Below are 16,899 nucleotides of genomic sequence, written 5' to 3'. Positions count from 1 at the left end.
TAAACACACCAAATTTGAAAAAATGAATTAAAAAAATACTTAGGAAATCCATGGGACATCTAATATATATGAAAGATACAAGAGGAACATCTAAATTATTTAGAAACATATGAAAGAAATAAGAATATGTAAAGAAAAAAACATTTAAAGCTCTCAGAAGCAAAGAATCAGAAAACAAAATAGCAAATCCTTATGTTTCTTATATAGTCAAAATATATTTCGTAAAATGTTGTCTGGAACGGAAAGTAATTCATTTCTCATTTAACCGAATATTATTTCCTGATTATTTTCCGAAGATGAGCTAGCAGCTTAATTAAATAACTCTTTGTAAATAAGATGAATGATGTCGAATGATTAATTATTTCCGTTTCTAATACAACAGGAAAAGAGTTATTATTCGAAGTGCTAGAAATGGTCTCTTCAAAACATAGGTCTAATTGCTCGCATTCTATTTATTTCATTCAGAATAGGTCTGTAAAGAGTGTAATTCCTTTAATGGCAAGAATACATTATGAAATTATTTAAGCACTGATAATAATCTCAAATCCCACACATTTGAAACTTTTGTCGAGCAGTTTACTTTAAAGCTTAATTTTAAGTATTAAATAATTATTTTTCCCAGACGAATAGTAATTCTGAAATATTTATATGGATATTTCTAAGAAGCTGCTTTTGTATGTGTTTTGAAAAGCTCTGCTTAAAACTGGCAATTAACTTTCAAACAGTTTATAGTTTTCTATTCTGCTTTTGAAAAACATTTAAACATTTTCTGTAAATACAGTTAACTAGGATTTGGGAAGATAATTAGTTAGAGTTAGAACTTCTCGCAAATTGGCCACCATCTTTAATACAGATTACAAGTTAGCAAACTAGGAGATACTGAAATTTTGTTAAGAAGTACACTCAATTGAGAAATTATAATTATTTAGAAATTGGGAATCTTAGATGATATTATTTGCTTAAAATTTTTTATAAAAGTATATATACAGAATGTTGAATAAAGCATCGATGTCTGAAGCCGTTAAATGTTAGATACTGCTGCGATAACCTCTAAATGAATGCTGATTAGACTGCTTATCATTGCAAATAATTTTAATACTAATGATTAGACAATCTTCCAATATATGCTGATATATGTGTGAATGTTGATAGCTGTATTCGTATATTATAAGCAATTACATAAAATGTTTATTATGTGTCAGTATTTGATCTCCTTTTGTAAATTAGGTTTATTGTTTTTATAACTAACCTGTTAGTATTTAAACTAACATATTTACAAGTCTATAATTCACATTAGGAACTTTTTGAGATATAAATGGCATTATCTGTAAAAGATTAAAAAGAAGGAGGTGATCCTTTTAGAATGTGAACAGTATAAGAAAATTTTTTTTATAAATAATAAATATCTCCATATGTGTGACCCTTTTATATTACAAATATGAATCTACATATGTAAAAAAATAACATACGTATCATAGAAATCTCTCTTATGAAGTCATCAATCCTCATCAGATGAGAAAAGTTAAATATAAACAAATTGTCATATAAATGTTTCAGACTGCTTCTTTAAACATGTTTACAACTGCACTCTATTCAACACTTCGATTAGTGAATTAATGTAGCTGCAAAATATTAATAGAAATGTTTGGTTGAGATCTCGCCGCGTCAGCAAAAACTCTAATCAGTTAAAAGAAAGGAAATTTAAAAGAAATCAAGATAATAGAAGTAAACGTTAAACAAAAAAATTGATAGAGAGCGAAAGCAATTTTAATTGGGGTCAGATCAATAATTGCTGTTCATATCTTCCCAAACCATTAACTCACAAAACTGATTCTGCGTTAACTTAAAACTCAATAAATTACTTTTTTAATGACATCAATTTCATTTCTGCACATTTTTTTCTTTTTTTTTTATATAATTTTAATGCACAATGCAATGTTGAATTTTATGCACAATCTACATCAATGTTTTTAATATTATAATGAAATTCAAACTTTACATCCGAATATTAAATCACGTGCTTTTGCTAATGTAGAAATTATATTTATTATAGGATTTTCCTTTATTAGTATGTACTCTTTTTAATTTCTATCTGCAGCAATAGTAGAAGATTGGTACAAATAAATCCATAATTCCTGATCATATCAAATAAGAAGTTACATTTTTTTTAAAAATTGCCTTTCATATTAATCGTTTTACAGCCTGAAAAATCTATAATGTAGGCAAAGAAGATGGTCATGAAATGCGTCTAATGTTTGTTAGCTTAAAACTATTTTCTTTGTGCAGTAATGACACGAAAACCGATTAGTAGTCGGGCGACATATATTCTGTGATCTACAAAAGAAGAACTGCGGATGTGTCCCTCCTTTGTCGATGCGCCTCTTATCTCTCTTGAGAAATGGACCGTGAGTCATTAATGGGACATTATTAATCATCCGAGAGCGGTGAAAGAATAGTCAGGGGTTACGAACTGCTCGCCTTCTGTTATGTTAGCAACTATTAAGCGACAAGGCATGGTATTGATAGTTAAGTTACCTTAATAAAGTGCAAGGGCCAAATATTATACGCGATTAGTAAAACGCGAATGTACAGAGAGAGCTTAGGTGGGGTTGGTACTTGGTTTTAATGTATCATATGCAGGTTCATATACTCGCTTGTATCTGATACAACTGGTAACGGACTCTTCTCTCGTCGGATTGAAACTGGGTAATCGATAGCATCGGCTCTCGCACATGCGCCGAGACTGGTAGCTGATACTCATACGAATGTGATTCCAAATGGGGACTTTGGGCCGCGGTGGCCTGGTGGTAAGGTCTCGGCTTCCGAACCAGAGGTTTCAGGTTCGAGACCCGCTTTCACTGAAGAACCATCGAGGGTCCAGTGCACATTAAATGCGTCGGTGCCAAACGTTCTTTCGCTAGTGTGGAAGTTTGGAGAAGGGGGAGACGGCTCATGTGCCGTCCTCGTCATCTGATGTCAGTCCCCAAATAGTTCTAGTGTTGCTTTAAAACGGGAAGTTACTATAATTAAACAAAAATTAAACCAGCTTCGTATTTAGGTTCTTCTAAAAAGTTATTGATGATCATGGGGTATTTTTATGGTTTGACATTGACCTATAAATTGACTTATCGATAATGTTAAATTAATTCCTTATCATCATGTCAAAAACAAATGAGTTGGTGGAAATTATAAATTGATTTCAAAAACCGATACAAAGTATTTAATACTTTAACTTTATCAGTTTTGTGTACCTGATACATAATACAGATGGAAGCAATATCATCCAATTTTAGTAGAACGCGACAAGACTACAATCTTGTTCTTCAAAACTCGAAACGATACCTTTTCGAAATTATCAATTTCCTCGCTGAAGCTCAGCAGTGGGGTTTTAAATTGTCCCCACGGTTGAAGTATTAAAAGTATAGCAATCGTCAAAAATTCGGATTCGACATTTTAACAAAAATCTACGTTTTAGACCTCCCTGACTCCTACATTTTTGGCACTACGCCTATCTGTCTGTTTGTGAAACGATAATTCAAAAACACTTCAAGCCAAAAGACAGAAATTTGGTATATGAAATGGTGAACAAATTTGCAAATTTCTATCAAATTTTAAACAAAATCCATTCACAGAAAGTCAGTTTCTGACTGTTTGGATAAAAATGAACTCGATAACTACAAAGAGCTAGATAGATAAAGTTTGGTACACAAGTTTATCATTTAAAATACAGATGCTTATCAAATTTTGAAGTAAATCCATCAAAAGGGTGAAAGTCTGTTAATCTGTCCCTTCGCATGCATCTAAAAGCAATAACTCATAAACTAAGTGCTTAAATCAATGAAATTTGGCATGTTTTTTTGTGAATAAAACTGCAGTTCATGTCAAATTTTGATGCCAATCTGCCTCCAAAAAGGCGCAAAAATGAATATTTTAGCTATAGATTCGGTAAAAATATTAAATTCACGCCAGAGATCTATGTTTCGTAACTATCGTTCACCAATGCAGGCAAGGTAATTGTGACGTCACACAAACTCCACACTTTTATGCGGGGGAAGGGAAATAAGGCCTTAATTAGAGAATATGAAGAAGGAGACTACTCTCGCTAGTCTTACAGCTAACAATAGGGGGTTTCTTGGATTGCACAGGTTATGTGAGCGCCCTTTCTCAACATGCTGATTCATCTATATGTAAATTAACTTTGCTCCTCCTTTGGCCTGAAATCAATAATGTTTAAGAGGTCTAAGGTCGAAGCTCAACAGATCAAAACCGATATGGAATTGAAAATGATTTGAGAGGACGGAGATAGGCTTCCTCAAATAGTAGAACGATTCCAAAACTTAATATTAAGATGAGCAAGCAGGATTGGTTCATCCGAAACTTCATTGTGTGCTCTCTAATAAAAGAGCTATCTTCCCTCCCACTTCGTATAAAACTATGGACCTTGGGAAAGGACGTGCTCAGTTTTTATTTTAGAGATCCAAACATGAGAATTTTGTGCTTCATAATTTTACTTAAAAAACGGAATATACATTTTGGGTGTCTTTTTATAGATGAATTGAAACCAAAATTTGTCTTACAATCTTTATACAAACTCGTTTGTCATATAACTACAATTTTAATAAAAAGATAATGTATAAAAGTCATTGCGTTTTAGGGTAATCGTATTTACATGCAAGCGACACAACAGATGGTTCCGATTGATAGATGGTTGAATCTCTCCTTTGGCAAATTTGGTTCAAAATTTGAAAAAGACTTAGATTTTGAATGATAAAACTGCTTATAAATTTATTTAGGCAAATGAAGGCGGTCTTGAGTAATTCCGCTTACAAGCATATGAAAATACAAATTAATAAATGATCAACATCTGAACATATTTGGTTTCTAATGTCAGTGGGCTTGTCTATGCCAAGTGCCATTAGAAACAACAATATATTTGGTTCGAAATTTGATTGGGATAATCGCAAACAACATACCAAATTTTATTTATCTAGCTCTTCAAGTTTTACAGCTTTCATTGTAGTCATCACTGTTCTTGCAAAACCATACAGCCTTCTTGTAAATTTAATTGCATTCAAAGTTTATTAGAAATATACAAATTTGGTTTTAAAACATGTCAAATTTTTTCCGACTAGCTCACAATGTTTTCCTCATATTCAGACATATATAATTCAAAAAATGTATTTTTCGGACTCTGAGAAATCTGGAACATGGATATTCATCAAAAGTTTGAATTTGAATTCGTTGAAGACTACTACTTTTTTGTATATAGTGTATATGTATGTTGAAGACCACTACTTTTTTGTATATAATTCAAATATAAAATTTTGCCTTAACCAGCTACTCCGCCCCACCCGAAGGCATACAAGAAAATTATGTTTGAATCCTGACTGCCATCACCGGCCACGCTCCAACCCTTCCCGTGGGAAGAACGTCCCGTCATCGATAGGAGGCAGCCGACCCCTACCACTTACCACCTTACCACCAGGGTAACGAGAATCAATCTCTCTACCCGAAAGTTCTCATCCTGATTTCTGAGTTACCCCCTTTCGCAGATATATGGAAAGTAAAAAAAAAAAGTTATATCCTATTTATCATTATGACAAAATAGTTTATTCATCAATCAAATAATTCAGCAACTAAATCCTGAGAAACCGCATTATAGAAATATAGTAAATTTCAGAAGGTTTAAGACAGAAATTAGAAAAGGTAATAAATTATCAAAAGTTAAAAGTTAAAACAGAATAATTCAATAAATTTAAATAATTTTTAATAAATGTATGTTTTGTTTCATGAAAATGCCAAAAATAATGAATAAACATTGAAATAATTTTCCCCAGTTTTGAAAATGCGTCTTAACTTAATACGAAAAACATGCCTTTACTACATTAAAAAATCGATTACGACATAAAAAAAATAGAATTTTTTAGAAAACTAACAAAGAATCACAAGAAAATTAAATTAACAAAAAAAAAATATTTTCATTTTTTTTTTACCAATGAAATTTAATACAATTTTTTTTTTTTTTTTTTTTTTTTTTGCCAATATTTATCTGATATATAACTCAGTAAAACCATTTTTCAGATTTTACAAAATTTCATTTTCGAAATGCAATCTCAAGTTTACTGTTTTGATAGCCCATACCCAAGGGGCCATATTAAGCTTATGGATGAAACTTCGGTGAGAAAATGCCGCATTCTCAATTCCTGGTAGAACATTAAACTGAGGACAAGGGAAGGGGGGGTTTGCTTAACGATTTCTCTTCAGAAAACGGCTGGCGCGGGTTATCTTCATGCGATTCCGTAATGGAACCAATTTCCCAAATAGCACGAAATGCTCCAATATTTGCCTTCGGGTCGATCGTTATAGCAAATCTCTCCTTAAATCTGTCCCACCGTTGAGCTTAATGTAGCTTATAAGTTAGGCTTTCAGAGAAATCTTAACTAATCACCTCAAATGAGCTGGTGAACTGCCTTAACATTGAATTTCGGGAAACGCTTAATCCTCATCAGCGACTGTTTCGCTATTTACTAAAAAGACATAAGTTACAAAGATGTAAGGGGGCATTAAAATAAATATATGTAAACAGCCATTTTAATGGCATGTATGACACTATGGCTATGTATTAATGATATTAATTTAATAATGTCAACTGGTTTAAAGTACGCCTTATCACACTGTTTAGATTATATTTTCATAATAAACATGGAGAGTTATAATTATTTTGCTATGCACAAAAGATGATGAGATTAATTGACAAACAAAAATGGCGAAATTGGTTCAATTGTTGAGGGTGGGGGGTTGCGTCCATGTTTCATTTTTCTATGTTTCTCGAAACTGAGGGGGGGGAGGAGAAAGTGTAAATAAGGTACTAGTTTAGTTTAGTTATATTAACGTCCCGTTTAAAGCAACACTATTGCTATTTTGGGACGGACCTCGTCATTTTGAACCGCGGTCAGGTGACGAGTACGACACCTGAGCTGGCACCCCCCTCTCCACACCAGCAGGAGGACGTTTGGTCAGGACAGATTTAACGTGCAACAGACCCCCTTACACGACGGTTCTTCGGTGGAATCGGGTCTCGAACCTGGAACCCTCCGGCTCTGTAGTCGAGACCTTACCACCAGGCCATCGCGGCCTACAAGGTACTACTAATAAAAATATATGCACGCGTGTATGTGTGTGCGTGCGCGTGTGCATGTATATGCGCGGGCGCGTTTGACTTACTGTTACGAAATTTCGTACATATAAACTTGGGGTAAAAATGTACATAATTGAACAAATTTTATGAAATTTTAATTGGAACTTTAATTACTTAAAAATTAAGCTTCATTTTGGTATTTTCCCTTAAATTCCCTAAATATTATTGCACAAAAATGAAATTTACACTGTTTTAAAATATAAAAATTGTCATTTTTTAACTATACCAATTTAATAATAGCGGACACTTTTGCTAAACTTTGTTAATTATTTAAAATATATATATATATATATATATATATATATTTAATTATTTCTAACAAGCGATTGCTTTGTTGCCTTGTCATTCAGATCGTTTTCGCAATTTCATAAAATAGTTAATCACGCGATTTTTTTCCATTGTTGAAATCTGAGGAATAAGGATTCCGTTTAATATCTGCGTCTGTGTAGTTTACAAGGCAGACAAAAAAAAAAAAAGAAGAAAAAGTGAAGTCAAAATACCGCGAAATCAAGAAGATAGTTGATCTGGATATTTACATTCTTATTATTTCTATGTTGTTGTAAAACTGTCTCCATTAGACAGGTTCATGTACATCATAAGTAGAATCTAAAGTAAAACAATTATAATTATATGACTTTAATATCAAATAATTTGGAAGATTCATGGGTATGAAATTATATTGAAATAATTTATCTGAAAATAAATTTTACCAATATTCCTGGTGAACCAGCTAGTCGTCCGAGGCGACTAGCTGAATAAAAATCGATAATATGTGTATTATCAAACGGAGACATTATTAAGTTTTTCAAAATGTTGGCAGTTATTTTAAAAACATTTCTTTGCCTCTTTTCCAAAATTATTTTACATTAATGCCCTGAAATTCAGTTCATTTTCATTCTTCGGTACTAAGGAATTAAGAATTTTACATTAATGTCCTTGAAATTCAATTCATTTTCATTGTTCGTTACTAAGAATTAAGGATTTTACATTAATGTCCTGATATTCAATTCATTTTCATTGTTCTTTACTAAAGAATTAAGAATTTTTCATTACTGCCCTGAAATTCAATTCATTTTCATTGTTCTTTACTAAAGAATTAAAAATTTTTCATTACTGCCCTGACATTCAATTAATTTTCATTGTTCGTTACTAAGGAATTGAGAATTTTACATTAATGTCCTGACATTCAATTCATTTTCATTGTTCGTTACTAAGGAATTGAGAATTTTACATTTATGTACTGCAATTCAATTCGTTTTCATTGTTCATTACTAAGGAATTACGAATTTGACATTAATGCCCTGACATTCAATTCATTTTTTTTGTTTGGTACTAAGGAATTGAGAATTTTACATTAATGTTCTGAAATTCAATTCGTTTTCATTGTTCATTACTAAGGAATTACGAATTTGACATTAATGCCCTGACATTCAATTCATTTTTTTTGTTTGGTACTAAGGAATTGAGAATTTTACATTAATGTTCTGAAATTCAATTCGTTTTCATTGTTCATTACTAAGGAATTAAGAATTTTACTTTAATATCCTGAAATTTAATTCGTTGTCATTGTTCATTACTAAGGAATTACGAATTTTACATTGATTCCTGAAATTGAATTCGTTTTTATTGTTTCCTAAAATATTTAATCACATGATTTTCTTCCAGTGTGTAAAATTAAGGAAGAAGAATTCTGTTTAATCTTTGTGTCTGTGTAGTTTGTAAGACAGATTTTAAAAAAAAAGTTACAATACCACGAAATTTAGAAAGATGAACCGAATATTTATCTTTTGAATAACGTTACGAGACTGGTCTGCATTAGAAATCTTCATGCACATAATAAACAGAACTTTAAGTAAGACAATTAAAATAACGCGGCAATTAAAATGAATGAAAACTTGGCGGAATCATGGACAAGAAATTATATCCAAACTATTTATTTGACATCAAATATAATTAATATTTCCAGCTAGTCGCCAAAGGAGACTGCTAAAATAAAAACAAATATTTTTTGGAAGTCACTAAATTAAAACTTTACGTAAAATAAATTTTTAACATGATTATTAATTCAAAAATACATTGAAATCTGAAAATGAAATGCCCAAATAGTAGGAGTCTTATAATTTATTCTACCTAAGGCCTCAAATCCGCCGTGTGTTTGTATGCTAATAAGTCATACATATTTCATTATTGCTTAAGCATTTTATTAATTTTTTGTTCTTATTTATCTCTGCTTTTAAGGGAATATTACATACATGAAAATGAAGGATGGAATTCTCTTTCTAAAAAAATGTAACAAACTTACCATCTATATTTCTGGAAACAGCAATTCCGCAGTTATAAACAAGAACAACTACCCAGAACAGCAACGCCATTTTTATTCTTCGACAGACTGAATGTAACATTCGTACGCGACAAGATTAAAAAATATAGTAAAGCGATTAACCTACGCCCTAATGTGAGTGTACACTTGATGCAACAGGTGATACGTGCTTATGATCGTTTTCCTTCGCAGAAAGGAACTCATTCATTGTTTTGGAACTTTTTCTCCATTTCCGTTGAACTTAAGGTGTGTTGAGCAGACCTGTTTCCTGCATAATAAGTCTAGTTGTCTCAAAGCAATTTCCTCTTCACTCTTATGATTTCTATAGCACATGTTGAGTAATGTTTAAATAGTTTTTAACATATTTTTTTTTTGTATGTGTGTGTGTGTGTGTGTGTATGTTCGTTCTCATGCAAACTTGTAAGGTTACCAAACTTGATAGCATTCCAAGGGCGAGATACGATGGAAAATGTTGTTTAAATCCTTAACCAGTTACTGTTTCGACCTCTTCGGAAAATGCGCATCTAAATTGTGTCGCAAAAGTTTGACGATGACGAATTTACTCGTCAAACACAGAGAATGTGTAATATGAAATTATGTTGTAACGAAATTACTTATTTTTAATAATCACATTTGTTTATTGACTTAAACTAACATACATTTTTTGCATATGAACGAAAATAAATATTAAAAAAATTGTTTGACTAATACAACATAGCGAAACATTTTAGGAAATCAATTCATATTATATGTGGGTTTTATTTTTGGTAATAATTATTAATAATATTTTATTAGTTCCTTTATATTCTGACTTGGTCTCCAAAATATTTTAAACATCTTGAAATTTACGAATATGTTTGAGTTTTATTAAAATTGTAATTCAAACTACAAATTGTCTGTATTTATTACTTCTGACGAATAAACTCGTAATAAAGCAAAATGATATACGTTTTCCATGACGAGTATGCTCATCAAAAACAGTTAACTGGTTGCTCTAGAGCCAATTGTTTATTTATAGAATAATCTTATTGAGGAACTTGGTAAATTAGAAATTGAAAAGTTAAGGCACCTGAATTCATTAAAAATTCAGATGAACAACTGAGTCTAAAATGAATACAACTAGATAAAATAAAAAAATTTTAATTAAAAATAGTATAAAATATTTAGTTGTAATATTTTATGGCTTATGAATTACTATATAACAAATGAATGAGATGTAAATACGAGGGGTGATCCAAAAAAAAAACTTTACAAGGCAAAGGAAAAGGACTTAGTTGACAATAGACACAGAATACAAATGGTAATTAAGAGACATATGTGGCGGTCACTTCTCTACATAATCACCACACCTGTTGAGGCATTTATCACTCCGCTGGACCAATTTGTTTAACCCGTCTTGGTAATAATCAGGTTCCTGACTATTGAGCCAGTTCTCGGCACCTTTTTGAACATCACCGTCTGATATGAGCCTTGTTTCGGATAAATGTTTCTTCAATGCCGGGAAAAGGATATAGTCACTGGGAGCCAAATCGGGGCTGTGTGTGGGGGAGGTGACTCCAGACCTCCCACCTAAACGTTTCCAGCAATCTCTCTGCCCGCTTCAAAAGAACGACATTATTTCGCCACCTGTTATCTACTCATTGCTTCGCCCCCGTACACTTCAACGATTTGTCTGTGAATGTCCGATGGGGACACATTTTTGGCCCATAGAAATCATATAACAGCTCGCATCTCTGTGCGAAACCACTTCTCTTGACGTCTTGCCAATTCTGTACCTGTTTCATGTCTCAATACTAACACTATCTGCTCGAACAACCAATCTAAGACAATCAGCGACATCTGTCTCCACTCTGGGTAACAATATTCCAATCCACAATTTCTACTTTCCAAATGCTGCTGCTTGTAAACTTTTTTTTGGATCTACGCTCGTAATTTTAGAAAAAAAATTGTTATTTATTATTTTTAAAAAAATAATAATCTTAATAAATAAATAAATTAATTATCTGTAAAAAATTAAAAGTGTTCATTATTTTGAAAGCACTAATCTTATAAAAAATATTCAAAATAAACAGAAAATCTTATGACTAAATAATCAAAGTATTTTTATTAAAAAATGGGAAACTTTTTTTGATCTTTTTCATTGAAAACATTTCCACATAAGATAAACAAATGCAGTTGACACAAAGCATAAATGTATTTATCTAATAAAAACAGTTCAAAAATTTAAAAAAAAAAAAACATTTTTTACTTTAATTTGGAATTAATTAAATAAAATCGGATTATAAATGAAACATTATGTTAATTAGGAATTCTAGATAGTATAGAAAAATAAATCGACTTGGAAACTAAGCCCTCTAAATTAGCCAAATTCTACTGTATTTTTAAATTTATAAGCTAAATAAATTAACCCACTTGTGCTACAATTCTATAAAAAAAATTACCTAGAATTTACGAAAAACTCAAGTGTTTCATCGACTATTAATTAAGTCATTGCGAAAGCATGATCCCGAAACTGACGGTGTCACTTGATTAGACAGCAGAGAAAACGAAAGACATTAATCGCTAATCTGGTTGCAAAATCTAAACTTTTTACTTCATTTTTAGTAGAGTTTCCTGCAAAAAGACTTTGTTTATACTAATAGCTTCAGAGTTCTTTTAACACTCATTTACATATTTATTTTAAGATCATTAATGAACGGATGCAAATCTTCATTTAACAAGCAACATTCAATTACTGAATTTTACTTGAGGAAGAAAAAAACTGTATTTCCAAAATCAGCATATAGCAATTACGAGTATAATAAATTTTTCGGTTTATCAAGCACGAATTGTACTGAAATTTTACCATATTTGTTAATTCGAAAAATGTTATGCTTTTCTTGCTATTGTAAAATTCGAAAATTTTATGATATTTTTCCTCTTGTAAAATTTGAATAACGATTGAATGTTGCACAATAATTAGCAGTTAAAAGAATTTAAAGAAGAAAATAACTTTTGAATAATCTCATTAGAGAAATCTCTAAAAATGGATAGAAACATCTGAGAGTCATTTATTTAGAGAATTCATTCCAGGAATTTCCTAAATCTGCTGCCTTTTGGAAATGTAATATTATTAAGAATATGTTATTGTTCCTGTGACAGTAGAAAGGAAGACATAGATTGGATACTTGAAACATGACTTCCAATCTTGAGGAGAAATTTGGCTCCTATTTCTCGACTTTGTGTGAATTTGACCTCTTTGGGGACAAAAATGATGGTTCTAAAAGTTAAAGAATAATGATGATACCTCTATTAAAGACCAAGATTCGAAAATTCGTCTATTGGGTTGGCAACTAAGTCATTGCGGATTTTGTCAATAGATAGTTTTAACACTTTCTTTTGTTTTGTGAACGTGTTCAAAGCACTAATTTATATTGTTTCCTTATTGTTTGGACTTATTGTTTCCTTTTTGTTTGGACCAATTTAAAGATTAAAAAAACAAGACGTTCACTTCAGACATATTGTATTATTTCCGAAAAGGAAAGAACCCATCGCAAGCACACAAGAAGTTATATGCCATATATGGGAATGAAGACTTGAAAGAAAGGCAGACACAACCTGAAAAGTGCCAAAAGTTCATCGACAAAGACAGACAATTCCTAACTGAATAGAGTTATATTTTTAAGCAAAAATTTTGAATTTTCCATCTTGTTTAAAATCAGCAATCACTTAGTTGCCAACCCAATAGAAAATTCCATTTTTTTCTGTTTACATAAACGTGAGAAGCTAAAACGAATCAATCAAGGGAATTCTCTCTTGGAATGTTGATCGTGGAGAAAAATCTCTGTACGCTATCGTGCTGTTGCTGTACGATACATTACATAAGGAACATTCGTGCTGTTGCTGTACGATACTGTGTATACATTTATTTCTAAAAGCTTTGTCTCTGTATATTTTTCGTCTTTGTTTTTGTTATGTGTGCTTCATGTTTTTCCTGGAATAAAGCGTTGTTATACTGAACTTCTTGCTACTTGGCAATTTTCTGTGACAATTTTTATAATATTTTTTTATGAAATAATAATAATATATATATATATATATATATATATATATATATATATATATATATATATAAAATTTCGAATATCTGTAGGACTGTCACTACCACATTAATTGCATAAAATTAATAAATTTAAACGATGTTTAGATAAGAGGCTTTCAACTTTTACATTTTTCACCACATAAATAAAGATCTAAACTATATAAACTATCTATTATCAGTAATACCAGAGCTTGGCGCAAACTAAGAGACTATTTGGCAACTTGGCGACGAATTTGGGGACTTTGGCAACAAAAAAAATAATAATGGATGTCCCAGAATTTTGGTGAATAAAAAAATATGAACCGAGATATGAACTGATTGTTCCAGAACCTTCTCTGCCCGGCTCCGGGGACTATAAAAAGCCAGAAGTCTAAGCCGAAGATAATCATGGAAAGAGTCGTCGGAAGGTTTAGAGTCGCATAGCGAGTCAACGGCGAAACGCAAACATTGCTTCGATCTTAAGATTTTGCTGAACTGAGCTGTGTGCCAAGTCCTCGCGTTTATTGTAGAAGCGGCATTGAGTATAGCATGGAGTAGCCAGTCATGTAGTATTGAATTAGTAGTTGGATACAGCCAAAAAGAGGAGAGGAAGTGGAGAATTGCAGACGTTTGGAGAGACCGCAGAGTGTAGATACGTAGATTCTCTCCTCCTGCTCAATTCTGTCTGATCGCTTTGTGTGCTGTGGTTGTTATTACTACCGATTACTACTTGTAGGCTACTGTTTGTTTTAGTGTACTGCTGTGTATTGTGTGTGTTCGTCTGTGTATTTGTTTCTTCGTATAAAGTCCTGATTTTACTGGAATTTTCTGGAATAAATTAAACCTGTAGGAACCTGTAGAATGTTTTAAAGGACTGTTTCTTCGTCGACTAACAAATTGAAAGTACCCCGAATTCATAATAATATGCTGTGTCCGAAGAGGCGCGCTATTGCTGATACAGTTCTCAGGATGGACGGTGAAATGGCATCCAACACGAGACCTCACTGCTCGTTGTGAGTGGAAGTTACCCGATACAGTATATTCCTAGTTCAAATTGCAGACAGTAGCATTTATTGCTGAAAATCGCTTACCAGGAGTCTAAGCCGAGGAACGAGGACTTTATATTCTACTGTAGTGTCTCGTTCCTACCAGTACAACGATATTGAGTAGTGTTTTTGTGACGCTGTTCAATATTCTCAATGGTGAACAATATTATAAATTATATTTTGTATTATAAGGGATTGCGATGACAGAAAAAAACTATTCTTAAGGGAAGAGGTATGTAATGAACCTGTAGACAGTTTACAGAGATTACAGATTCTTCTAATAACAAGACAAAGAGAAAAAAGTGCTTATCTTCTTTTGACATTAACAGGCTGCAATCATTTTATTCTTTTAATCATATCACAAAAAAAAAGATTGTATTATTTTATCTACTGTTAGCATTAAAAAATGGAAAAGTGTTTTTTTTTTTTTTTTTTTTTTTTTATCTTCTGAGAGCATAAATGGGGAAAGATGCTTTTCATGTTTTATCTTCTAATGGCAAGGAACGTATAAAATATTCATATCCTTCTTATAAGGATATTTGAGATTTTATTTAACCGAAATCTAAAGGAAAAAGTAGAAGATAAAAGAAATGAAGAACGAAACACCAAATATGAGAATGTCTTTATTAAACACAGTATTCACATTACTTAGTTAACAATAGTATAATATACATGGTTTTCACAAATACATCAATTAGTTCAAGAATATACAGTCTTATCTTAAACACCATAGAAATATTAACATTAATTCAACGTTCATATTTTACATGTCGTAGTGACAACGTTTGCATAGATGCAGAGATTGATTAATTGAAGATAATTCAGAAGTCACTTTGTCATAAATATTTTAAATTTGTCATTTATATAAATGAATATTAATACTTAATTAAGTAATATACTCGGAAACCCGGTATTTTGATGAAATGTGATTTAAAAATTAAACAATGCCAGTCGAGAAAACCATTTTAGAGCGAATAACTGATTTAGCATGTATATCAACTTTTGACATCTAGTTCATTAATAATGAAATAAAAAGATTTAAAGCTTCAAAGCGTATCTAACACTATATAAACTATTTTAATAAAGAAAAAAAAGTAAATATTAAAACAGTGCACACTGAATGTGCTTATACTAACATAGTTTAAAGTAATTTCTGTAATTAACATAAAATAACATAATAAAATAATTATAAACATAAATAATACATACTAAAGGTGGGTTTACACTCAGTCAGTTATAAGAATGCAGTAAGTCACGCATGCTCAGAACGAGGATTGCTCATGAGCTGAAAGAGCGGACAATGGCAAGTTCTTGTCTCGCCAGGACAAGTATTTGCCATTATATAGTTTCTGCGCATGCGGGATCTTCCTGGATGATTTGTAGCTGGCTGGCTGTAAATCCACCCTAATATTTAAAAAAATACTAATAGAAATAAATAAAAAAAGCCAGGTGTTTTTTTTTTTTTTTTTTTTTTTTTTTTTGCCAGAAACAGTTTATGAATTGTTGACAAAGACTTAGATGGAAATTCATTAAGTAAATCTTTTAAAGTAAAAAAAAAATCTGTAAATGAATTGGTTATTGTCATTTCACAAGAATAACGAAAATTATCTATCATAAAATCATTTAATAAAACAAACCGAATGTTGTAATAAAAGTAATGGGGTAAAAACATTCTTGCGGAAATTACGTGCCATGAAGAAAGACATGACGCAGCAATTGTTGACATCAACAGCCGTTTTCTCTTACTTAAACAGGAAAGGGAAAGTACATTCATTGGGATTTTGACTACCAAGAAAGAAAACTAACGAAAAAGAGATCAGCACACAACAGACATTTTCTAACAGCGATATGATTAAAAAATAAAAGTCTTTAAAAAAACTTAGTTAATGTTTTAAAAATCTGCTTTCATCAATCTTAATTCCAATTAATGTAACTCGATATTTACCATATTATAATGCAATGGCAGTAAACTGATAGAAATTTTGATTATTTTATACTGTAAAAGATAAACTTTCCCAGTAAGTTACATTTTGTAACTACAATTTTATTGTAGAAATTTATTGTCGGCCCGCGACATCTAAATTCGAAAGATCTTTTCGATATATTTATCATTGCAGTTTAATATATAATTAGAATTTGTTGTCAAAATCAGTGCGCACGTTGAAATTATAATTGAGAGAAATAGCGCATAGCTGACAAAACTGCAAATATTATAGTCCATACCAAAATGTAAGGAAAATCAGAAATTGACACTAATACGATCAAATGCTTTAAT

At 31.4% G+C, this 16,899-nt stretch overlaps 1 protein-coding gene across 2 annotated transcripts in view; it reads right to left on the bottom strand.

The window, feature by feature from the left end:
* Positions 1–9,730, bottom strand: part of LOC129964214 (uncharacterized) — a 39,014-nt gene extending 29,284 nt beyond the window's left edge. Inside the window, exon 1 of one of the 2 annotated variants that reach the window (XM_056078936.1) lies at positions 9,501–9,730. In XM_056078936.1, the coding sequence (XP_055934911.1) occupies positions 9,501–9,600 (100 nt within the window). In that variant the 5' untranslated portion in view covers positions 9,601–9,730. The remainder of the gene's footprint in view (positions 1–9,500) is intronic. The other variant, XM_056078935.1, reaches the window with a different exon arrangement.
* Positions 9,731–16,899: the final 7,169 nt, after the last annotated feature.

This window comes from Argiope bruennichi, chromosome 3 (assembly GCF_947563725.1).
Source record: "Argiope bruennichi chromosome 3, qqArgBrue1.1, whole genome shotgun sequence".
Taxonomy (NCBI): Eukaryota; Metazoa; Arthropoda; class Arachnida; order Araneae; family Araneidae; genus Argiope; species Argiope bruennichi.
This window is presented reverse-complemented; position numbering and strand designations above follow the sequence as displayed.